Here is a 26,141-nt window from a genome sequence, read left to right on the forward strand (position 1 = left end):
ATGCTTAGCCATGCAGCTTGTACCTACATATGCATACAAAAATTACTCTTAAAAAAAGAGACTGATTTAGTTATTTCTTCCCCTCATGCGTCAAAAAGGCATGGCAAAGGGTGTGTGTGTGTGTGTGTGTGTGTGAGAGAGAGAGAGAGAGAGAGAGAGAGAGAGAGAGAGCAATATAGCCTACCAGTAAATCAGTATTCATAGACTATAGTCAGCTCTGCCGGCCCTGTCTCACAGTAGGGGTTCAGCTCTATGAAGATAAAGTGATTTTTCTGGAGTGAGCGAACCCTAATTCTGACCTGACACACTCACACACACATGCACACCAGCACTGTAAATGCACTCACACACTCATATGCAATAATTAAGCAGGCAGAAATGAAATCCTCAGCTTTGTTTCATCCAAGCGTTCTCATTTTCTCGTGCCGAGGCTGCGATGTACACTAGCGCCACAGGGTTTCCTTGCATCTGAATGCACAATGGCATCGTGAAGAGCTTTTCTGACCACCTGTCAAACTTTCCACACGAAGAAACCAACATTTTTAGCCGTTCTCTTACTGTTTTGCAGAATCTTGACCCCACGTAGAGAGGATTTCACATCTAACCACAGCTGTTGCAGTAAAATTCAGGGTTATTTAACACTGTGTAATAATAATCTTTTTTTTTTCTTGCCCGTTTCTAAAGGACAAGCCATTTAAGGGCTAATTTCCACCGCACATTTGCTCCGTGCTATAAAAATTCAGAGGTGAAGAGGAGAGTAGAGAGAGCAGGATCATGGTGGACCATCAGCCCCGAAGCCACAACCCTGGTCTTCTCCTCCTCCTGTCCTTTCATCCTCCTCTCCTCTCTCTCTTCTTTATCGCAGCGCTCATCTTCCCGGCAAATTGAATTCCTCCCTAGAATCTGCCTAAGCAGCTTCATAAGACCAGCCTGAGAGTGGATGTGTGCGCGGGATGCGTCAGGAAGAAAAAAAAAAAGTGTGCATGTGTGCTTCTTGGCTCTCCTGTCACATTTGAAGGCCAACCTCTCTGTTAGGCAACGATCCTCCTGAAGAGAAAGAAAGAGGAGACCTTGAGCTGCCGCACTCTTTGACAGAGATGGACCAGGGGGCAACAAGTGAAAGAGGGAGGAACAAAGGGAGGATGATAGGTGGCTGGATAGTGCAGCTTCTGAGAAAGACAGACAGGTCAGAAATGGGGAAGACTGCGGGGGGAGAGAGAGGCTGACATGTTGAGATTGAGTGACAGAGAGACAGACAGTGTGGGGGAGAGAGAGAGACAGACAACGCCAGTGATTGAAACATGCTGTTAGCTGACCTTGCTCATCTCAGAAGGGTGTTCGGAGTGTTCTCTACAGAGTGTTCTCTGTCTATCTGTAGTTTCTCATGGGCTGCCTTTAAAGGAAAAGAAAGGGCTTAAGGAGTGACAAGGAGGGGAGTGCCTCAGGCTGGGCTTTGGAGTGGACGCAACGCGTGATGTATGAACGAAGTGGTGGATGAGTGTAATGGTGCAAAACATCCACACTGGCATACGAAGCAGCCATTGTAGCTGAGGGTTGTGTCAAGCTTTTAAGGCTGCTCTCTCACTTAACACGAACACAGTTTTCATGGGGACATTAGTTGACATTATGCATTAGTTATGCCCCCTCCCTGACCTTACCTGGCACTATAGACTCTAGAAAGTGCATTAAACCCACCCTCTTTCTTTTGACAGCAAGGGGTGCCTCCACTCTAAAAACAAGCTTGGTTGGAGTATATAGGAATACGGTGATCAACTCTCTTGATTTGACAGTTTTCTGATTAAATTTACACTGATCAGACATAAGATTCTGACCACCTGAATAATATCTTTTTGGTCCTCTTTTTACTGTAAAAACAGCCTTGACCCCTGAAGGTGTGCTGCGGTATCTGCAACAAGATGTTAGCAACAGATAGTTTGAGTCTTGTAAGATGTGATTTGGGTCCTCTATGGATTGGACTTCTTTGTACATCCCACAGATACTCGACTGGATTAAGATCTTAAGACCTCAGACTTGTTGTTGTGGTCCTCAAACCATTCCTGAACCTTTGTTTTTGTAGCAGGGCTCGGGCCACATCGATCAGGCAATAGTTTCCATGAAAATGTGTCCGTTGTCTGGAACAATGTTTAGTGTCAAAGTAGCATCCACATGTATAGCAGGACACAAGGTTTCCCAACAGAACATTGTCCAAAGCATCACACTGCCTCTGCTAGGGCTGCTCAATTAATCGAATTTTAATCACGATTACGATCTGGGCTTTAAACGATCATTAAAAATGACTGAGCCGATTATTAGCCCCTCCCTCGTGCTTTACTCTCGCGCTGCTCCGTGTGGCAAATCGAGCGCACCTCTCTGCATTTCGAACACGCATCACAACAATTAAGAGGACCCAAGGGAAGCTCGGAAAGCTAAGCAGAAGTTATTTGGAGAGGAGAGTGACTGCCGCTGGTTGAAAAAAGAGGTAAAAAAAACTTCAGTGGTGTGGAAACATTGTGGGTTCGCGGAGTCAGACGTGGCTCAAGTAGACATAGTGTGTAAACTTTGCTACAGTGTGGTAGCTGCACCACAGAGCAACACTGCAAAGTTCACTAAACATAGATGTTTACATTTTTCATTTATTTTTTATATTGCAAACATTTGCACTGTTATCAGTATTTGCACACTATTTTATATTATTTTTTAAAGTCATTATTCAATACATTGTTATTGTTAACCCTTTAAATCCCTGTAGAACCGGAACTGCGTAAGCTAGCGCAATAATTTGTTTTGCATATGAAACTGGAGGAGTTGTACTTACATCTTAGAAACTAGAAACTCGCTTTGCCGATCCGATCAGCTGTTCGTAACACTTCCCACATTGAAACAGACGTCAGTGGAACTATCGCATGTCCGCCATTTCCTGTCCGAAACCGGAAGTGACTTCATTTTCGCGGAAAATGTAGTTTTTTACTTGTAGGCCTTAAAAGCCTATACTGGTGTTTTTATAAGTCATGTTTGACTCTATACTTTTCTGAATAGTTGCTGGGATGCTTACAACTCGAATTGCACTGCTGGAAATAGTTTGTTTTGATGCACCTGCTGTTTTCTTTGCAAATTTGCATCATAGGATTGTTTTTTGTTTTTCCTGCAGTATATAAAAATTGCTGTATCTCCAAAATAAAACTATGAAGACACTCAAAATAAATTTCCTGTGGTGGGAAACTATTTTTTGTAACTTTTTTGTATTTAAAGTTTTGAGGGATAAGCCTCTTAAATTTCCCCAAGTAGAAATATATGTAAAAAAACCAAAAACAATTTTCAATTTTTTTGTAGTTTATTGCACTTTTTTGCAATTAATGTAATTACTATGGACTTAATGCATACATATTATTAAAATATGGGCTATAACAGTTGTATTGATGTATAGCAACTTGAAATGCTCCCAAAAATGGCACTACAGCATGTAAAAAAAATTATATAAGCTCTGGCGGACTTGGTTCTATGGTAGATCTTAAAGGGTTAAATAAATATCGTCAAATAATCGAGATCTCAATTTCAGTGAAAATAATCGTGATTATCATTTTTGCCATAATCGAGCAGCCCTAGCCTCTGCTACCTTGAATCCTTCCGATAGTGGATCCTGGTGCCATGTGTTCCTCAGGTGAGTAATGCACACGCCCCTTTTACATCTTTTATGTAATGTAAAAAGATACATTATTCATTAGACCAGGCCACCTTTAAATTCTCTGTGGTCCAGTTCTGATCCTCATGTGCCCACTGTTGGTGCTTTTGACAGTGGACGTGGTCGCCTACCTGGTCAGCAGTTATGCAACAAACTCTGATGCACTTTTCAAGGACACTTATGACAAGGCTACTTGTCAACTGTCATACTCGCTCAAATTATCGTGATGGTAATTTGACAAATTATTGTCCCTCTCTAAACCAAAAAGACAGAGAAGGCATGGTCTGCTTTGACAAGTTACTGGCCAGTGTACATGCAGTGCCCCTCGAGTTCTCATTCATATTTACTCATCATGCGTGGTTCCATGAAGCAGAGGTTAATATCATGGTAGCTACACACATTTTTCATATATAGTACTGGACTATATATTCGAAACAGACTTTTTTGACGAGGGTTGAGTGTGTGTGTGTGTGTTTGTGTGTGTTTTTAGGTAACTATGCACAAAGCATGATTTGTCTGCCCTTGTTAATGCTGTATGTCTGTGTTCCCTTACTTAACAGAAGCTCTGTTCTGTTCGTTCTGTGCATGTGTTATCCAAAAATGTATATTATGATTGACAAATGAAACCCTCCTCTAACAAAAATCTGATATAATGATACAATTCAGGTGATTTTCCCTTGGAAGGAGGCCAAAGCCCAATTTTATTTATGTAGCATTTGTATCCGGGTAAAACAACGATGTCTATGTCTGCCTAAAGTAAATGACAACCACAACACTAAACATAGCTGGAACACTGTGTTTAAAATGTCAATAGAAACATTTTTAGGTTGTTGTTTTTTTTGTTCTTTTGTTTTTTTCAAACAGCCCTTTTAAAGGGATGTGAGGACTGGCCAAAATGTCCTCACCTTCCCAAAAAGTTCTCACTCCCAAGGTAGCAGTAGAAGCAAACTTGTATTCTTTCTCTGTCTTCCTCTCCCTCTCTGTCTCTCCCTCACTCTCTGAGGCATGCAGCTGTGAATTATAGTGCTGGTCAGCAGTATGACATTGGAGTCTGCATTGGCAGCCATCGTCTGTAGAAACAGAATATTCCAAATAAATCCTTATGCCCACATGCGCTCGCACTCTCTCTCTCTCTCTCTCACTCACACACACACACACACACACACACACACACACACACACACACACACACACTCCCATATAAATCTGTCCTAGCAGGAACACTTCCCTTTTGTGCACAGAGCAGGCAGCTATCAATCTAAAAGAGAGAGGGAGAGGGTGAAACAGTAGAAAGTGGAAGAGAAGAGGAGGGGGAAAAGTGGCCCTGAGACATCCAGAGGGAATAAGGGAGGAAATGCAGACAGTGGAGATGAAGTGAGAGGGGTGGAAGTGATACAGAACTGAGGAAGCTGAAACGACAGGGAGGACAGAAGATCTAGTGGACGGCAGGAGGGGAAAGGGGGAGCGTTAAGAGTTATGAACCTGTCCATATTTACTGTCGCTAGAAGATAGGCTTCCACTCAAACGGATGCGTGTGTATGCATGTGTGAATCTCCTGTTCAGTCCAAACCCAGATGCTAATTTTTGTTGAGTGGATCCAGGCCTCGGCACATGCAGTCCAGCAGCAAGTGGCTTTGGACAGCCTATTTAGCCTTGATGCCCCTATGCTGTGTGACAGTGAGTCAGGTCCTCACACCTGAGTAGAAAGTTAAAGAGTGGATGGCATTGCTTGGACAGCAGCTGAGCCATTCAGCAGCTGCACCTTGCAAGCCAGGCCAAGTGATTTCAACAGGCTTATCATAAGATTCAGCTTGGGCACTGTGAGTGTCTGTACAATGCGCTATTGTACAGTATCTGTGTTTGGAAATTTGGCTGTTCAGGAGCACAATACATGTGGTGAAAGGGAAAATGCTCTCTGTCAGGATGGAAAAAGCTAAATGTGGAGGTGAAGAACCCAGGATTACCATTACAGTGAAAGCATGTTTATACTGCAGGCATGCTCATTGGTCAAAAGACTCCTGACAGAATCAGACAAGCTTGAGGGAACAATTTAATCATCGCAACATCTGTACCTTTTAGTCTGATCAATTCCACATTACACTGCATCTGACGAACAGGATGCTCAATCTAATTTTTAGCATAAGGGTTAAAAGCGTCTGTGAAGCCTGACCTTTGTCTTTGTGCAGTCTATGCTGGAATTTGATATGCTTTAAGTAACAAACAGCAGATGTTGTTTGCATTCAGAAGAAGTAGTCAAGTTACGTGGTGCCTTTCCAGGGAGTAAATGTGATAGAATTGCTGCTTTTCTGGACCGTTGATGCACATCAATGCTGCGAAATAGGATGTGTTGGAGCACTCATGCATGCCGCCATGCGCTCAGTTCAGCCGTTTGAGCTTACACAGGAAACAAAAGGTCTAAGTGTATGGACAGGCATCACATGTCCTACCTGTGCTAAGCATCTGTTGGGACACATTTTCTCTTGGTCTGTCTTAAAATCAGTGTTACAACTTATTATGCAGTTTGATCTGAGATATTAGTTGTTTATTTAAAATTGGTAGGTTTTCTGAAATGCTGAAGTACAGTTTTGTGGAAAAAAACTGGTATGTGTGTCTGTATAAAAAAGCTTTGACAGGCGTCACTAATAGGGTGAGGGCTCTCTAGACAGTCTCGCAGGAAAAATATAAATATAAATAAAGCAGCTGTAGATGGAGTAGCAGTTTTTTTCCTATTGCTTTGATGTCAGATGTTTTCTTCTAAGCCTGAAATGAGTTTTCATATCTGATTTGACATTTGCAAAATGGCACCTAAAACCATTATTACAGAATTTTCTGATTCCAGTCTGAAACTCTTCTCAATAAAATAAGAGAAGACTTGTTTTTTTGTTTTCAACTTATTGTGCAAAGGCCGTGATTTCTGTGGTGTATGAATACAGCAGAAATCAGCCGTGTTGTCTCAGAGTGACTAAAGCAGACTATTTCAAACACCACAAATAACACATTTTCCTTTCTGTGTCTCTGTCCGTCAGAAGTGGCTCCCTACCTACGAGGGGGTGGACAAGGGCAGCAGGTGGTGTTAGAGGGAAACAGACTGGTGCTGACCTGCCTGGCTGGAGGCAGCTGGCCTCTGCAGTACCGCTGGACTCTCAACAACAGCAACATCACTGACTGGACGCCACAGTACAGGTCAGTTAGCACCCACTGCCTAGTTATTATGTCAGACTTTCTGTCGTGAATCTTCTCATTGTCTTTAAGTGTATATGTCTCTCTCGTACCCTTCCTTTCATATACAAACATCTGCAGAGTAAGAGCTGTTCCCGTTAGAGATGGAGTGTGTGTAGAGGTCAGAGCATTCGGACAGCAGAGCCAAAGTGAGATTAATAATTACATTAGCACCATAAATATGTATATGGTGTGGGTAAAGAGGAGGGGATCCAATCAATATGTCTGTGCTGTTTCTTTGCTTTTTGCCCTGTACCTTTTCTTCTCCTCCTCCTCCTCCTGTGCCCCCTCTCTCTCTGTCCCTGTGTGTGTTGGTTGGTAAGAACTAAGCAATTCCTCTCGGCAAAACTGCAGCTGTGAAACAAAATTGTTTTTCACATCATTCAGAAATGGAGGGAATCTTGGGAATGCATACACACTGAGGGAGGGAGAGGTTGAGCCAGCAGTTTTGTAGGCAGTCGTTGTTCGAGCCAGGAGGTACAGTGTGGCTCTGGACTGCTCTCAGCGTTCTGGCTACTTTAGTTTGGTGAGGCTATGCTGAATTGGCAAGCTGCAGTGAATATGAGTGTGTGTGCGTGTGTGTGTGTGTGTGTCAGGATGTGGCCATCTGCTAAGCCTGATTTTAGTGTTCTACCTTTGCAACTTTATATATGCTCATTTACATATTTTATTCTCAGTTAAATGAAGACATATAGTGTGGGATGAGATATTGAACCTCACTAGATCCTGATGTGCTATATAGCAATAGCACCTTTCTGCCATTGATATATAAACCATTTGCAGCAAATTGGACGGCCTGCAGCTTTGTGCATGCTGCTGCTACAGGAGCCCGCTCCTGTAGCACCAAGCAGTGCTCGATAGCAGTGCTTTGCTGTGATTTTTGGTCATGTTTACAGTTAATACGGGTCTCACAGATCCACTTAGTTTTACATAAACTCAGAAACATGCTTTGGGCTTCCACATAGTAAAATCCTCTTTGGAATATTTTATTTTTCTTCATCCTTTATCTTAGTTTAAAGCGCTGGTCAGTGGAGAATTCAGATGCACAGTAAGTGACAATGATTTACATTAATGGAAGCTTCAGCTCCGGCTTCTTTTATCATTGTCAGTTCAACGGCAGTAGCCTGCCACTTTTTGCACATTGTGAGTTGGAATAAAAACATCACTAAGACAAGTTAGACTCTCAAAAAAAAAGAAGGCAGGAGCGTTTGCTTTGTTTTCAGGGACACTTATGACAAGGCTACTGCATTGTCTTCAAAACTGTATAACATGCTTGGCTGACAAACTTATTTCTCACAATGCATGTGTTTTTTCCCTCAAGCCAATACTTGTCTCAGTTACGTGCTGTATAGTTTTAGAATAATATAAACCTGTTGAAAACACATACAGTGGGGCAAAAAAGTATTTAGTCAGCCACCGATTGTGCAAGTTCCCCCACCTAAAATGATGACAGAGGTCAGTAATTTGCACCAGAGGTACACTTCAACTGTGAGAGACAGAATGTGAAAAAAAAATCCACGAATCCACATGGTAGGATTTGTAAAGAATTTATTCGTAAATCAGGGTGGAAAATAAGTATTTGGTCAATAACAAAAATACAACTCAATACTTTGTAACATAACCTTTGTTGGCAATAACAGAGGTCAAACGTTTACTATAGGTCTTTACCAGGTTTGCACACACAGTAGCTGGTATTTTGGCCCATTCCTCCATGCAGATCTTCTCGAGAGCAGTGATGTTTTGGGGCTGTCGCCGAGCAACACGGACTTTCAACTCCCGCCACAGATTTTCTATGGGGTTGAGGTCTGGAGACTGGCTAGGCCACTCCAGGACTTTCAAATGCTTCTTACGGAGCCACTCCTTTGTTGCCCGGGCGGTGTGTTTTGGATCATTGTCATGTTGGAAGACCCAGCCTCGTTTCATCTTCAAAGTTCTCACTGATGGAAGGAGGTTTTGGCTCAAAATCTCATGATACATGGCCCCATTCATTCTGTCCTTAACACGGATCAGTCGTCCTGTCCCCTTGGCAGAAAAACAGCCCCATAGCATGATGTTTCCACCCCCATGCTTCACAGTAGGTATGGTGTTCTTGGGACGCAACTCAGTATTCTTCTTCCTCCAAACACGACGAGTTGAGTTTATACCAAAAAGTTCTACTTTGGTTTCATCTGACCACATGACATTCTCCCAATCCTCTGCTGTATCATCCATGTGCTCTCTGGCAAACTTCAGACGGGCCTGGACATGCACTGGCTTCAGCAGCGGAACACGTCTGGCACTGCGGGATGTGATTCCCTGCCGTTGTAGTGTGTTACTGATGGTGACCTTTGTTACTTTGGTCCCAGCTCTCTGCAGGTCATTCACCAGGTCCCCCCGTGTGGTTCTGGGATCTTTGCTCACCGTTCTCATGATCATTTTGACCCCACGGGATGAGATCTTGCGTGGAGCCCCAGATCGAGGGAGATTATCAGTGGTCTTGTATGTCTTCCATTTTCTGATGATTGCTCCCACAGTTGATTTTTTCACACCAAGCTGCTTGCCTATTGTAGATTCACTCTTCCCAGTCTGGTGCAGGTCTACAATACTTTTCCTGGTGTCCTTCGAAAGCTCTTTGGTCTTGGCCATGGCGGAGTTTGGAGTCTGACTGTTTGAGGCTGTGGACAGGTGTCTTTTATACAGATGATGAGTTCAAACAGGTGCCATTCATACAGGTAACGAGTGGGGGACAGAAAAGCTTCTTACAGAAGACGTTACAGGTCTGTGAGAGCCAGAGATTTTCCTTGTTTGAGGTGACCAAATACTTATTTTCCACCCTAATTACGAATAAATTCTTCACAAATCCTACCATGTGGATTCATGGATTTTTTTTTCACATTCTGTCTCTCACAGTTGAAGTGTACCTCTGGTGCAAATTACTGACCTCTGTCATCATTTTAAGTGGGGGAACTTGCACAATCGGTGGCTGACTAAATACTTTTTTGCCCCACTGTAAATATTAATAATTTCTGGTCTGACGAACTTCAGATTTAATGTAAAATGACTACCGTCCTACATTTACCTTCTTCTTTTGTGCAGTCTCTCATCACAGTATTACACAAAACAAAATCGATTTTTATTTCTTGAATCAGTCAATCACATTTAACGCTAAGCTTGTCAGAGAAACTGACTAGGAAATTACTGCATTGTCTATATATATATCTGTATCTAAATATAGTGGTAGATGACAGAAATCTAACAACTTGTTGGAACTTAAAACACATGGTGTTTCCGCTGCACACGGCTGTTGAAAATGTAGCTGACCAGAGAGAGAGGGAGATAGATTGGTGGTAGAAAGTGTCCAATATCAAAATCTGTTTTAGGATCAGAGCTGCTGTGTAATGTGTCGTTCCTGATTCAAATGGAGTTGGGTTTGTGAGTCTTTGATGTACATGTGTGTATTTGTGTCTGCGGGTTTGTGTATGTTGGCAGCATGCACTGACAGCCTGGGAGTTAAATACTTGGCTGTCCTGGTATTCGTAATGAGCCCCAAAGCGATGTCCGGTTTTGCTATGTCTATCCGGTTTGTGCGGAATGTGTGTGTGTGTGTGTGTGTGTGTGTGTGTGTGTGTGTGTGTGTGTGTGTGTGTGTGTGTGTGTGTGTGTGTCCAGCATGGTACCAACCTAGATCCTATGCCAAGCTTCCCATTAGTGAAGCACAGTCCATTAAAACCCCATTAACAATCCTTCTCAGAAAAAAAAGACCTCGCAAACATCAAAAACCTTTTCATACGCGGCACACAGACGCAAACAGACACACATACATGTACACAAACTGTGCATATGCTCTCTCTGCCTTCTGTTATCTGGAAACTTTTACAACCTTAGGCCCAATCCATTTTCTGAGATCAAGGACATGAAAGGGAATTACACAAGAGTGCACGCATATGGACAACCAGACCTCCACCTTCGTTCCCTTCTGTCTTGTTGGTCTCCAGACATCACTCCCAGTTTTATTTTTATTTACAGCTTTGAGAAGAAAAACCTACCCTTATAGTCTTCCTCTCCATGTGTCCATCTTTAGGTTGTCTATGCCGTCCCTGAAGAGGACTGATGCTGGACTGTATCAGTGTATGGTGAGGAACAGGATGGGAGCAGTAATACACAGGAGAACGGAGGTGCAGGTGGCCTGTAAGTACACACAGCATACACGGACACACACACGCTGGTTTAAAGTAAACTGAGTAAAACAATTGAAGATGTTGTTTTGTGCACAATTAAAACTTAACAAGCTTCAGCTTTGCTCAATTCTTACAATCTTACAAATATTGAAACAGTGATGGTTTAAAAAAGCATTAGATAGCATCTTGGCTAATGCTAACTGACTGTGAAGACAGCGTGATTGGTCAGTTCCAATACTGATTCTACATCAACAGTTTTATGATGATGTAGGGACAACACCAACACCGGCATATCTGATTGTGCAGTAAATGTATTGTGATGCATTGGTGTTGATCTTCATACTCTTCATCCTTCTCTCTTTTCCTCAAGTTCTGGGTAACTTCTTGGCCGAAGAGCAGAGAAAGACGGTGACTCAGGGCCGAGCAGCCCTCATCAACCCTCCTCCCCTCGCTTCGTTTCCTCAACCATTGGTCACATGGTACAAAGATGGACACAAGATAATCCCCAACAACCGAATGTAGGTGTTTCTTTTACCCTTTTGCTTTGTGTCTTGAGCACGCACTTGTGTTTGTATGGTGTCTTTTGCAGTCTCGAGCACAAAGTGTGTCTAACAAAATACCGCCTGAGATAAAATTTTAATTTTACAGTTCTTATCCCACAGTGGTGTATTAATTAGTGTTCTGCAGAAGCACAAAAGTTCTTTTAATCCTCGCATGTCAATTGCTATGAATAATAAGCTATTTAGATAACTGACCCTTTTCATAAGAAGAGACACAGGACATTATCAAGAGAAGATAAAGCGGGCTTTTCAGTGAATCAAATCTACAAGGTTATTAAGTAATTTTAGGTGCATGGGAGATATTCTTTTATATTAATTGTACAGCAGAGATATGAGGGTCCCTGTGTTGTGTAAGCTGTGCTTCACAGTCTTTTTGTTTGATGTTATTCTCCAGCTCTTTTTGAAATGCTGACAATTTGCATATTATTTCTTAGTTGCTGCAGATATCCTGTAAGTGTCACTCTTTTGAAAAAATGCTCATAAGCTAAGCACAGGGATGGTAGTGTGCTTTTGGTTTGCAGAGTGGTGTGATATAGATTCAGGCAGCATTTTAAATTAATTTGGGATATGCACCTTTTTGAATCAGCTCCTCTGTGACAATAGCTGTTGAGATGGAGACCTTCAGTGATTTTATTAGTCTCTGCTTGCACTCTGAGATAACTAACTCCCCATTAAGACCACTAACTGCTCCCCAGTGTGTTATTGAATGAAATTGTCAGTGGCCTTGCTGTACACGTAAACGGTCAGACAGCAACTTTTTCACCCCTTTAACGACAGACACCACCTCCAAAGAGCTTTTCAGAATGCTATGTGGATTCAGGTTATATAAACAGGTTTTTTTTTTTTTTTACTTTGGGGGGGGGGCGTTGCTTTTGTTTCTGGTTCACATCAAGTTTGAATTTGCTTTTAATTTGGACGAACTAGGATAATGTACTCCTGTTAAGTTAATGGGGCTTTATTGAGAGTGGCTTAATGATAGTGGACTGCAATTATTTTGCTGCACACGACACTATCTGCATGAAGGTGTTTTCAGTCAAAGCATCCCTGCTGAAGTGTGCTCCCTGCTGCTGTACACGAAAATAAAAAAACAAAGAGGAGCCCTTGTTATAGTTACAGATTATTCCGTGATTATTTCAATAAAAATACATCTGCAGTAGATATGGAGCATCTGTGGCCAGGGGACAAGATTGTTAGTGCCTGAAACTTTTCTTTTGTGTTTGCTTATATCTTAGCGCTACCAACCAACCACATTTAAGCAGGTTTTATTGGCGTGCCGGTAAACAGTGAAGAAAAACGATCTGCAATCTTAAAAACACTAGCTACTGTGCGAGGAGGATTTAACCTTTAAAATTAGCAATAGGGAATCAGCGGTAGAGATTTTCTCAGCTTTATTAGAGCCTGACCAATTTATCAGCAGGCTGATATGTTCAGCTGATATTAGCTCATAACATTCATGTTATGAGTGTTGATACTGGATAATTTGTCCAACAGAGGGTACTCTGCAACTTCCCTGTTGACAACACACAAACATAACAACAAGATGATACAAGCAGAGTCTGGCAGAGAGGAAATAAGTTAATAACAAGCAAATAAATAACTGTAGATATCAAATATAAGGCAAATTCGATTATTTGGTTTGTGTGTCTGAAAGAAAACAACATTGGCTGTTATCAGATATCAGAATATTTGATTGTTAAATCACCAAATATCTGTATAGGTGTTGATCTTAAAATTGGACAGAGCTTTTATCACTTCTCCTTATGTTGCTACTGCCACTATTATGTTTTTCATCAATTTCTGAACTAACTTTGAAACAAAAGCACACAACGACCCCAGGCACCTCTTTCTCTACATACCAGCTTCATGACCTTTAGTAACATCTCAAGTGCTCGTTGGGACATTAATGAGTCCAATTCTAGTCCCACAGACCTGCTGTGGAGGATGTATCCTCACATTAACCCTGAAAAGAGCTGGTTTATAAGATCTGACATGTGACTCCATGGTGACTTTAAAAGCCTGCTAGCATATGCGGAGTATACATTTAAATTTGGATTCTAATATCCATCTACTGTAAATCAACCCTGACAGCAATGAAAAGCTTTAAAGTATCAACCTTTTTGTCAGAACTGCTCCTGACACAAAGGTTAAGTACTATATTAATGCCTGGATATATTCTGGAAGCTCCATAGCCTACAGTACACCAACTGATGTAACAGTTGCAGCAGTAGGTTAGCAGAGCATTTAAACAATGTGATGTGACAGTGAACAATCGGCTGCCCGATTTTATCATATCCACAAGCCTGAGGCCAATACAGAGCCTGCAGATGTCAAAATGGTCAAAGCCAGAAGGAATGTGTGGACACCTGACTATGGTTAGAGTTGGAGGTCACATCATCCAGAATGATCTCTACAGTGGGGATGATGATGATGATGATGTAAACTGTTTACCAGTGTAAACGGTACATGGTTACAGATGATGTTAAAACAGCTCTTTTTATAGCACATTGTATTTCACTTTATACAGCACATTTGTGGTGCACTTACAGTATATCAAAAATGAAGAAGCTTCAGGTGGTTTATATATATATGTGGTGATAATTGATTCCGAAAATATGGTTGTCATGGTTTTAACCGTACCTGCTTCAGGTGATACAATATATTTCCAGTTTCTTGGATCACAGGAACAATTTTTTATTCACTTTGTAATTATTGTAATGACTCGTGATTGCATTTTGTGTGTGTGTGTATGTGTGTGTGTGTGTGGGGGGGGGGTTATCCTTGTTTTGTCTTTTATTACTTTTCTGTTCCATTATATCCAAATGGGCTGCAGTGTTTGAAATACAGTTCCAAGTTTGGCAGGTATACTCAGCTGAGCAGTCAACACAGAGATTACAGTGGCCAGTATTGGAAATGGTATATGTCGCTGAAGTAGCTCCAGTGGCTCCATTACTCTTTGCCATTTATCTTGATTAAGTTGAGGGGGGAAAAACTGATAAAACTTTCTGTCCTAAAATGCACAGTCAAGACATTTTATTACCAGGAAAACCCATAAAATTCATGAGTTTCCTCAGCTATTTATTGCAGACACAGTTTGCACTGAATTCCAGACTGCCTTCACTAAAGTAATAAGAAATTAAGGCATTTATATGAAATACAATGTAAGTGGCATTCTGTTAATAACAAGCCGCTGTGCTTTTTCAAATGGCAAAAGCTTGGCACTCAATGTAGGAGGCATTTTATTTAGACCATATTCCAATCTTATAAAGATGGAATGAGGTGTGTTGCCTCTAATAATTTGGTATGAATAGTTTCTATCTCAGTTATCTGTCTTGGATGCTGACAGCAGTCTCTCCAGTCCTCGAGAGAGTTAGATATGAGAAACAGAGAAACCAGTAGAAACTCTAGAGATTCATCTTTTTTTTTCTTTTTTTTTCATCTGATGCAGTTTTTGACTCCTCTAGTATAGCGGTGGATCAGAATAGTAAAATAAAAAAAGAGAGACAATCAGTCTTTTTGCTAAGTTAACAGATGATAACAGGCTTAGAGCATTTATTGGCAGCTGAGCTAGCCAAAATACACTGTAACCAATGCCCAGGACATTCCTGGTGCTAGCTAGCTGCCTGACTTTGGCCAGCAGTCTGTTTTAACAGATACATGGCTATGAAACAAAGGTTTTTCTTAAATCATGATCAGTTCAATTCAATTAAATGTTATTAATGTAGCGCCAAATCACAACAACAGTCACCTCAAGTTGCTCTATATTTATATATTAGTGTAAAAAGCTCTATACTAATACAATCAGGCACCACTGTATAAGCAAACACTTGGAGACAGTGGGAAGGAAAAGCTCATTTTAAACAGGAAAGAATTAGCAACAACCAAGCTTAGAGAGGGCCAGCCATCTGCCATGACTGTTTGGGGATGAGGGGAGGGAGACAGGACAAAAGACAAGCCGTGGAAGTGAGACAGAGTAACATGTTTTCATTTATTTACACATGTAGCAGCTCTAAAATAGAAACACATAATCTAGATAAAATACACTCATTGTGTCACTTAGACATGTTTTTGTGATTGTGTTTTTTTGTAAATTGAGCGAAAAACATGTGGTTTCTTGTGATGATTGCAGGGTTTTAGCTAGAAAAGTTGTTTGAGCCAGCAGCAGCAATGGGTCAGGGATTTGGTACAATGTAATGCTGTGCTCGTTTCATGTAGCACTGTCCACCTGCTATGACGCTAATTGTTAATTGTGTGCTGGCTGAGACAGAACAGCGGGGCTACGTTTGTGCGCCTCGACACACACAGGATGAGGAGGGAGGCACCCTGGGAGCGAAACATCATATTAAATCATAACCTCATTTATATTCAGTGATGAATGATTTAGCTCAACCTTGAATAATGGACATAAGTGGACTGATTTCAGCTGAACACGTAAAATGAAATAAAGTCTGAACACTTTCCTGGTACTTTATTCTAGCAGTAGGTAATCTTAACTGTTATAGAAAAACTCTCCAGTGCACAGACCATAGCGGTCAACTTAGAATAGGCGGGCCAGCGCTCTCGTATTACAGCCATGTAATGATACCACTGAACATAAATTATCACTTATATTTCTGTCCTGGTTGCTTAATAGATCTTTAGCAAAAACCTATATCCACAAAGCAACAAATCCACACTCCTCTGAACCTTACAGAAGCACAGTAGGCCGCTCCCTTATTTCCCAAGAGGTCACCACAACGGATGGATCCACATGTTTGATTTGGCACCGATTTTAGGCCAGATGCCCTTCCTGATTCAACCCTCGCATTTTTCCTGGCCTGGGTCTGGCACTAGGAGTACACCAGCTTGTGAATCCCTGTGGTTGGGTTTGTCTCCTGCTGGACTTGAACCGGATATCTTTCACCATTATAAAGCACAGTTCTCTGTGATATCTATGCAGTACAAGTAGTAAAAACACAAATTATAGAGACTCTTCTCCCTGTTCACTGATAAGATGTATTTGTTTATTCCTATTAAGAGGTGGGTACACCCTTGGGAGCAGTTGTGTTGGCACTTTGTTTGGGCGGAGAAGATCTGATTGGTGTGAACCTTGGGAGCAAAGAGTCTCAAATTCAAGGTTTTCGCACCAGTATCTGTATCCATGGAAACAACATAAAAATGACAGCTAGTTCTGCCCCTTTGCAAAGTCTGAGCATGGTGAAATATTTTGTAAACAGAAATATTTTAAATAAAATTGCAACGTTTTCATTCGAATCATTTCATGGGTTTCTGGTGTTCCTGCTCTTCCAAAACAGAGTCGCCTATAATGTGACTAGGAAAAGTGGATCTCTCCACGCCATTATCAGGTATTAATATAATCTGGATAAAAACATTCAGCTCTGCATTGTGAATTGAAATATTCTGATTTGCTTGCAGCCCACATTCACATACTGAGATGAAGAATCATGCATAACACTTCCTTTGAACCCTCATAGAAAAGACTAATTTGCACCTTTCTTCACAGCTCCCCTCCTGTCTCTACAAGACACTCTTTCCCCCTCTCACCTCCCTGTTCCATGTCTGTCCTCCTACTTTTCTGCCTCTAAATTATTCTTCATATTGCTTTGTTCCCTCAGTTGGCTGCCCTTCTCTCACTCTTTGCCTCTTTTATGGTCATTATCATGCTACAGGATATAGTGTTATACAGAACTCATAAACCTCTGTTTCTGAATAAACTGCTTAACGGCTGTGGTGCGTGCACGAACACACACACACACTCACACGCACACACACACACACACACGCACACTGAAAATCTGTCTCTTCAGACCAATCTCAGTTGCGTCTACCTGGCACAAGCGTCTCTGTGTGCGCTCATGTGTGTCAGAGTGAGTGCAGTGAATATTTGCACAGCCCTACGTGTGTAACGGTGTGTGTGTGTGAGGTTACGCTGGCTGATCCTGCGGTCCGGTGAGACGGGGCCAGATGGTGCCTGGCGGTTGGCTGTCTTCGTGGTGACCGAGTTGATGATTTCGTTTATGAAGTTTATTGATCCGATATGCATCACTCCCAGAGTCCCCAGCCCCATCTCACTGTCTGTCTCTCTACCTCTCCCCTGCTCTCAATTTATGTCCATGTGCCTGCCCCTAACCCCACTCTGCATATCCAACACACACAAACAACACACACACACACACACACACACACACACACACACACACACACACACACACACACACACACACACACACACACACACATCCTGTCTATGAACATTCCCAAACTCCCTAGCCTCAAAATACTGGCCAGCAAAGAACTTACAAGCTGTCACTTCCCACACACTCTGCTCTAATCTAATGGAGCCCCCACTCCCTGTCCTCCCCATCTCCACTCCATGCTGCTCTGCCATCTCTCTGATGTCCCACCCCTCTCCCTCTCCTTGCAAAATGTTTTTCCTGCCCTCATCCTCCTATTTTTAAACGGGCTCTAAACTTCAGACTTTTTTTTCTCTCTCAGCTGTCCAGCAGCAGTTAAAAAACAACTTGGGGACAGTGCTCCCACCTCAGCGCCGCAGACACTGATATATATTTGAGCTGTGACCTGCTGCCCAGGTCGAGAGGAGAGAGCTGCTGTTTTTAATTAGCTCTGTGGCCTGTGGCAGATGGACGTGAAATGATTCTGATAGCCGGCAGCTTCAAGAGGACGGGCTGGACGAGGAGAATTAGAATTCGCCTTTCTTTTTCCATCAGGGACACATGAAGCCCGGATTGATCAAATAAAGGCAGTGATCTATGCAGAAGCATGCCAGGAAGGACAGTGAATATTTCAGCTTCTTGTTGCTGGGGAGTTGAGCGGTGTGGAGAGCAGTGATGTCACAAGCCATCAGTGTCAGAACTGGGCCTTATGGGAACTATTTCTCCTTATACCTGGCCTAAGCTGCCATACGCCGTGGTGGGGTATGTGTGAGTGTGTGCGTTTCTGAAAATTCATTCATTTTAATTTGTCAAACACTACTCTAACAGAAGGAACGATTCATTATTTCACCGCTCTCCGTCGCACGCACGCACACACGTACGCACACATAATCAGCAGAGGTCTGAACAGAAGGAACTTTCTCGGTGTCTGAACTTTGCAAGCAGATGTTGTGTGTGTTTGTGTGTGAGAGCGTGCACACATATTCATGTGTATGGATGAGGCAAACAGCAAGATCAAGAGGAAAAGAGCATCATTTGGAGGGAGACTTAAAAGACACGTAGCCTTAGATCCCACCACATGTTGAAAAATGCAACCGGCCATTTGAAAGGTCTTCCATCCACGACAGTAGCGCCGCAGTTGTTAATGAGTGCATTTCTCACGGCGTGCAAAAGGAAGCATCAAAGTGGCTGAGGAGAAGAAGAAGAAGAAGACATGAATAAAAAAAAAAGCTTGCAGGAAATGAATATGGAGTAAAGAGTTTAAGCTCAACTCAATCCATTGTGTCTGGAACTTAATCTCTGGAGCCACCAGAAGCTTAGATACTGTATGTGACTTTCTTCTCAATGATATGATTTAGTTACTTTTGGGATTACAAAGACATCCCAGACATGTAGGATTTAAAGACATGTGGCAGCACTACGACGAGCCATGTGCCAAATTTTTTCTGCATTTACGCATATACTGTATTCTACAATCCTCTTTTTGTCAGTCTTTGTTAAAGCTTTCATTTAATTTTTTATTACATAAACTTTCTTACAGAGCAAGTACAGTTGTGAGTCTTATCCAAGTTCTTGTACTTTCTTATTTTAATGTTTATATGGAGCACTGAGAAACTTTATTCATCTCCCAAATTTAGAGTGGGTTTATTAGACTTTCTGAAACCTTATACACTGCTCAAAGAAAGAAAGAAAAAAAAGGAACACTCTGAGAACACATCGTGTCTCAATGGAGAAAAAATCATGCTGGATATGTTGGGGGCGACTGTGGCTCAGGAAGCATATCTGTAACCGGAAGGTCGCCGGTGGCATTGTAAAGCGCTTTGGGTGCCTTGAAAAGCGCTATATAAATCCAATCCATCCATCCATCCATCCATTTGCTTCCGCTAATATATATATTGTTTAGTATTAAGCTTTGCTTGTTCCATATTCAGCTTTTCAGCAAAACGTGTTTGAGTCCATAAGAAAAGATTCATTCTTATATCTGGAGCAATAAATATATTTCAATAAATATTAACGTTAGCCCGCGACTTTGTTCCAGTTTTGAATTTTGGCCCACTGTGTATCTGAGTTTGACACCCCTGTTCTACAGCCCTGTCCAGCTGTCCTAGAGAAATTGCCTGTCTCCTGAACTTCTACCACGCTGTTGAGCCTGTGCTGGGAGAGACAGTAAACATTCTGCCAATGGCACGTATTGATGTGCTATCCTAAAGGGGCTGGACTACCTGAGCAACCTCTGTAGAGTCCAGGTATCGCCTCGTGCTACCAGTAGTGACACTGACCACAACCAAATGCAGTCAGAAAAGACGAGGAGGAAAAATAACCCCCTCTGTTAATTAACTGACCACATCAATATCCCAGAGGTTTTATTGATGTCGTGCTATACTATGATTTAAAAATGTTCCTTAATTTTTTTTTTTGAGCAGTGTGTAATGTTCGTGTAACTTCAGTCATCCAGTCATCCATCCATGGTAGCCTTAAATGAGTTGACCTCTCATCCAAGAGGTTACTTTATTTTAACTGCTGATGGAGAGTTGCAGGTACTTAAACCCCAGTGGTGTTGTCCCTTTGGAGGTGGTCCTGAGATCATTGATCCATCCTGTCATCATGTGAGTTGTTAGGGTCACAAGAGCTTTGGTGTCAGTGTATAGAATACCGTCCTCTTCAATGATAGCTGCACAGTCAAGGCATACCTGTTCTTCTGTTATCCTGGTGTCATCCTCAATGAAGTTGATTTTTCTGTGAATAGATGTTCTACATCTTGGGTTTTGATGTTGAGGTGTCATCCACATACCTGATGCACTGGAAAAGTACTATCCCTCTGAAAGAGCTTAGAGCTTTACTTTTCACTTATACTCTGTGGATGTTTGTTGCTATGTGGGAACCTGGGGAAGCCATGGTACATGTATGCTTTTGCCTGGATAAACCCTTGTTCTATTTGAAGTATGTGGTAATGAAGCAAAGATTTAACAGGATGGAAATCAGGGGTGAAGTTGGTTCTCTGATGTGTAAGGAAATCTCACAGGAGTATTCTTCCTAGACACATGGTGCAGCATAGTAGTGCCAGCTCATCAGGATGAGGCGTAGCTTAAAAGAGGAAGGACACTCTTTCGAGGATCCCACTGTTCACATTTTGAACCGCTAGATGCTTCAAGAACGGAGTAAAGGATGTCGTCTTTGTGCACATGGGATGACAACCTTTGAACAGAGGTGGTGGTTTAAAGGCCACCTATAGATCCCTTTCCTGGCGATTCAAAACCCACTCACACCTTGATCCTGGCGACATTACGAACTCACACGATTGCAGGGTGGGGCACCATCTCACACAGAATTCACAATTTGGCTCAACCTAAAAACTCTCGTGATGACAGAGTTGGTCGTGTCATGGTGAGAGCCCCCAAATACTGTTCACATGTGCACAGAAGTAGCCCACGTGTTCCAGAAATCTGATTATGCTAGAATACTACTGTGTGTGTGTGTGTGTGTGCAGAGACACTGAGGGGAATTCACTGCATAATCTCTGCACTGTGCAAATTAATCCAAAATATACACAAAATCTAATCAGACATTTAAGGCAAATTTAGCAACAGAAAAAGAGCTGCTGTAGTATTTCGCATGGTTATAGTATCTAAGCTCACCAGTCTGCCTCGCCTGACATGAGGGCTTCATGTATGTCTTCATTTGCTGTGTAATTTCTGCCTACATTTGATTCATGTGTGATAATGTTATGTATTAGTGAGGCAACTTCCCAGAAATGATTAGGTCGATAAAAGGCATTTGGTCTTGTTTTCCTTTTGGGAGCCATGCTGCTGTCCTCTTTCAGGAATTACAATAACCCTGCTCTGTTAATTGACAGCTCAAATAAGGCTTGTCAAGAGTAATTGCAGTCATTACAGTTCATTGACTTCTGAAATGGTACAATAGGAAATATAAACTGTACATAAGGAAACAAAGACAAGAGGTTGTGTTAAAGTTAATAGTTGTGCTGTCACTAATGGCAGTTAATGACATTGGTTAAAAGATAAACCACTGCATGATAGGAAAATGTGAAAATCTCTACGCTGATTAATGTTAGAGAAGAAGATAAAAGACAGATCATAAAACAATAGGGCCTCTTTCTTTGATGCCTGCCTGAACTTGATATTTTCCAATTTAGCTCTCTCCTCCTTTTCCTCCTGCTCTCTTCTTTTTCCCTTTCGTCTTTCCTTCCACTTCCATAATTGAATTGCTCCTTTGGTCCTCTAATGTGGCGGCAAATAACAAAATGAAAATTCTCTACTGTAAACTCTTCCATTTCCACTTCAGTATTTTACCACTCTCTTCAGTACAACATATATTTTTTCCCTGTTATTCTGTCTTTGTTTTGTTTCTCATTTTCAGTCTGTTTCACTCTGCCTCCCGCTTCTATTGGTGTTTGTTGATCCCACTTCACAGATAAAATATCAGCTCCTTCTCTTATGAGGCTAAAAATCTTTAAAGGGAATTCATGGGTAGATTTTATTCTTTATAGATTCCAGCAGAGGTCATTTTGGATTGGTAATATTTCAGTAACAAGGTATTTTTAGATTGTTTAGAGAGTCAATGCCTAAAACATATACTGTTTAAAACATGTGGACTGGGCCATAAGAGATGGGACTCACCAGACACCTCACAATATGTTATCCCAATAACGATCAAAACATTTTTTGCCAAGTTAAACTTTTAAGTTATCTCACTTCATTTATTTTGTTGCTGCAAAATGAGATAGTCAGTTGGCAGTTACGTTTAATATGTTTCTAATAATACAGTAATTAACTCTGTAAATCAACAGAAATTGACATTTACACTGAGCTCAGCTTCCTGTTTTACAGGAATATAACCAGAATCCAACCAGCTCAGCCCGCTTAATTTGTGCTCAATTTCAACAAGAGGGTCGAGTCATCAGCTAGGACTAGCAAGGCTGGCAAGGTGTATCCATAAATGGAAGCACACCTGTTAATCAAAGCAGCTGTGGTCCTAATTTAACACCTTTCCAGATGAGTTATAAAAATGGGAAGACTAACAATAGAAGCAAAAACTCCTTTTTGTATCGAGCTGTAAACATGCTTTGTAACGTGGGACTCTATGGGAAATAACTAACTTTTGGAGCCAACTTCAAGTGACCGTTAGAGGAAACTTTTTGGCACTTCTCTGTTGGCATCATTTTTCAGCCCCAGATGTTTGCTTGGCTTACAAGTGATTATTTACCTGCAGAGCTAATGGGCCTACCGCGTCCAACAATGTCTGAAGCAATGAATTGACCATTTACAGCAAATGGTTATGCAGTTACATTTTCCAGAATGACTTCTTCTAGCATAAATGTCATAACAGAGGTCATCTCAGCCTGGTTTCATGAATATGCAATGAGTTCAGTGGTCTTCTCTTCAGTTACCAGGTATGAGTGGCAAATCTTTGGGTTGTGATACACACGTATAATAGGAGATTAACAGCGTGAAAGTGCAGAAACTATGAGACGCAGTCGCATAAAAATGGAGCAGAATCTCAGAGAGTTGTTTCCAGCATTGTGTGGACTCGCTGAAGAACTGAGGTTGTTTTAAAATGACTGCTAGTAGCTACTTTATTAGCAACACCCTTCTGTTAGTATAGTGAAAAACACAGGGTCACTTATCATTAAATCCTTGTGTAATATCTGGAGGTTTAAGTAATTAATGAAGGTGTCCTTGCTGTGCCAGGTGTGCAAGGTTTCATAGAGATGCGAGTGTTACGTTGTTGGTCTGAGCAGAGGGAAACACGCCTGAACATAATCCATAAACATGAAGGCTGCTTCCGCCTCTGCAATCTGCTCCATCTCCGTGTTTCCATTTATTTTTATTATTTCTTTATTACCTCTTGCCGTTGTTTGCACCATGACTACTGTGCGGCCTCAGCTTCCGTCTTCATACCTCAGCAGCAGGTCTGAGCCTGTATGTGATTATAGGTCAGTTCAGGCCTGATTTTTAATGTGTTGAGGGAGATTGGGGTTTGATTTAGAGACAGGCAGAGGTAACAGATCACTTTGTGTGGAGCTGTACTGATGAGGGCTAGGTATAAATTTGCAAGTAGACAAGCATGGTAGACGCTGATTTTTTAATGGATATGCCCCTGGGATAAAATCCTGCGAATATGCATATACAGAAATAAGATTGTAAGATATTTCTATGTATAATTATATATAAGTGCCAACACAGAAAAATGTAAATATTTCTTTATTAAAAAGAAAACATTGTGACTCATAATTTGTTTGGTTTTGTACTCAGGACTCCTCCTGAGGACAGCTGTGTCATTTCAGATGATTTCAATGTGGTTAAAATGCTTTTGAACAAAATTCAATATTTACTATAAAGAATTCCAACAGATTCAGTTGTCATGTCAAGATATGTGAATACCAAAAATGAAGTGGCTGTGCTATTCTTGCAGATTGCACCCAGGCTCTCTCTCGAATCATCAACTGCAGCTGATCGGTGACTCAGTCATAAAACAAAGCTTCTGTGCTGGCGTTTCTTAAGAACTTCAGGTCACCAAATGACACTCATGTATCATGTAGATGATATAAGCAGAAGTCTTCTTGAGTCACCTAAAATATCTATTTTAAGCACATTATGTGTACACGGTTATTATTATAACACACACACACACACACACACACACACACACACACACACACACACACACACACATATATATATATATATATATATATATATATATATATATATATATATATATATATATATATATATATAGGGCTGCTCAATTAATCGAATTTTAATCACGATTACGATCTGGGCTTTCAACGATTATTAGCCCCTCCCTCATTTATCCGCGACACCTTAAAGGCCGGTCCGTGAAAATATTGTCGCGCATAAACCGTCCGTGGCGCAAAAAAGGTTGGAGACCGCTGATTAAGAGGACCCGAGGGAAGCTCGGAAAGCTAAGCAGAAGTTATTTGGAGAGGAGAGTGACTGCTGTTGGTTGAAAAGAGAGGTTAAAAACAACTTCAGTGGTGTTGCACACTATTTTATATTATTTTTTAAAGTCATTGTTAACCCTTTAAAGCCGGTCAGAGCAGCATGCTCCGTTTTGTGTAACTATTTTTAAATCCCCGTAGAACCGGAACCGTGTAAGCTAGCGCAATAACCCGGAGGAGTTGTACTTACATCTGATGCCATCAGCTTGTCCTCGGTCACGGTTTCCTTCCACATAAAGCTTTGCAAAAATTGCATAAAAAGCTCTTGCAGGAACAAAAACATAATATTCCAGAAACACGCTTTGCCGATCCGATCAGCTGTTCGTAACACTTCCCACAGTTAAACAGACGTCAGCGCGAACTGTCGCATGTCCGCCATTTCCTGCCCAAAACCGGAAGTGACGTCATTTTCGCGGAAATTGTAGTTTTTTTTACTTGTAGGCCTTAAAAACCTATACTGGTCATGTTTGACTTTTCTGAATAGTTGCTGGGATGCTTAGAACTCGAATTGCACTGCTGGAAATAGTTTATTTTGATGCACATGCTGTTTTCTTTGCAAATTTGCATCATAGGATTGTTTTTTTTTGTTTTTCCTGCAGTATATAAAAATTGGTGTATCTCCAAAATAAAACTATGAAGACACCCAAAATAAATTTCCTGTTGTTGTAAACTATTTTTTGGAACTTTTTTGTATTTAAAGTTTTGAAGGATAAACCTCTTAAATTTCTCCAAGTAGAAATATATGTAAAAAAAAAACAAAAATGATTTTCAATTTTTTTTGTAGTTTATTGCACTTTTTTGCAATTAATGTAGTTACTATGGACTTAATGCATACATATTATTAAAATATGGGCTATAACAGTTGCACAGCAAATTGAAATGCTCCCACAAATGGCACTACAACATGTAAAAATATAATATAAGCTCTGGCGGACTTGGTTCTATAGTAGGTCTTAAAGGGTTAAATAAATATCGTCAAATAATCGAGATCTCAATTTCAGTGAAAATAATCGTGATTATCATTTTTGCCATAATCGAGCAGCCCTATATATATATACATATATATATATATATATATATATATATATATATATATATATATATATATATATATATATATATCCACCAAGGCTGGAGACGGAGCAATACTGGAAGAGCATATGGGAGAAGGATGCAACCCATAACGGCAATGCTCAGTGGCTAGAGGATCTGAGGGCAGACCACAGCGACCTCCCTGAACAGGGTCCAGTAACCATCACAGTGGCAGATATCCAAGAAAGGGTCTCCAGTATGAAGAGTTGGACAGCACCAGGGCCCGACATGGTTCACGCCTACTGGCCGAAGAAGCTGACTGCACTCCACGAGCGTCTGGCA

The 26,141-nt window shown here is 41.3% G+C and overlaps 1 protein-coding gene across 4 annotated transcripts in view; it reads left to right on the forward strand.

The window, feature by feature from the left end:
• The window catches only part of LOC309709152 (protein sidekick-1-like), a 302,493-nt gene that overhangs the window by 101,163 nt on the left and 175,189 nt on the right, over nt 1–26,141 (forward strand). For 3 of the 4 annotated variants that reach the window (XM_082537647.1, XM_082537648.1, XM_082537649.1), the window contains 3 exons: nt 6,706–6,862; nt 10,959–11,065; nt 11,426–11,573. The exons of the other annotated variant lie outside the window; for it this stretch is intronic. In XM_082537647.1, the coding sequence (XP_082393773.1) occupies nt 6,706–6,862; nt 10,959–11,065; nt 11,426–11,573 (412 nt within the window). The remainder of the gene's footprint in view (nt 1–6,705; nt 6,863–10,958; nt 11,066–11,425; nt 11,574–26,141) is intronic. 4 annotated transcript variants of the gene reach the window in all.

The sequence above is a fragment of the Aulonocara stuartgranti genome (genome assembly GCF_965226115.1).
Source record: "Aulonocara stuartgranti genome assembly, chromosome: 6".
In the NCBI taxonomy this organism is placed as follows: domain Eukaryota; kingdom Metazoa; phylum Chordata; class Actinopteri; order Cichliformes; family Cichlidae; genus Aulonocara; species Aulonocara stuartgranti.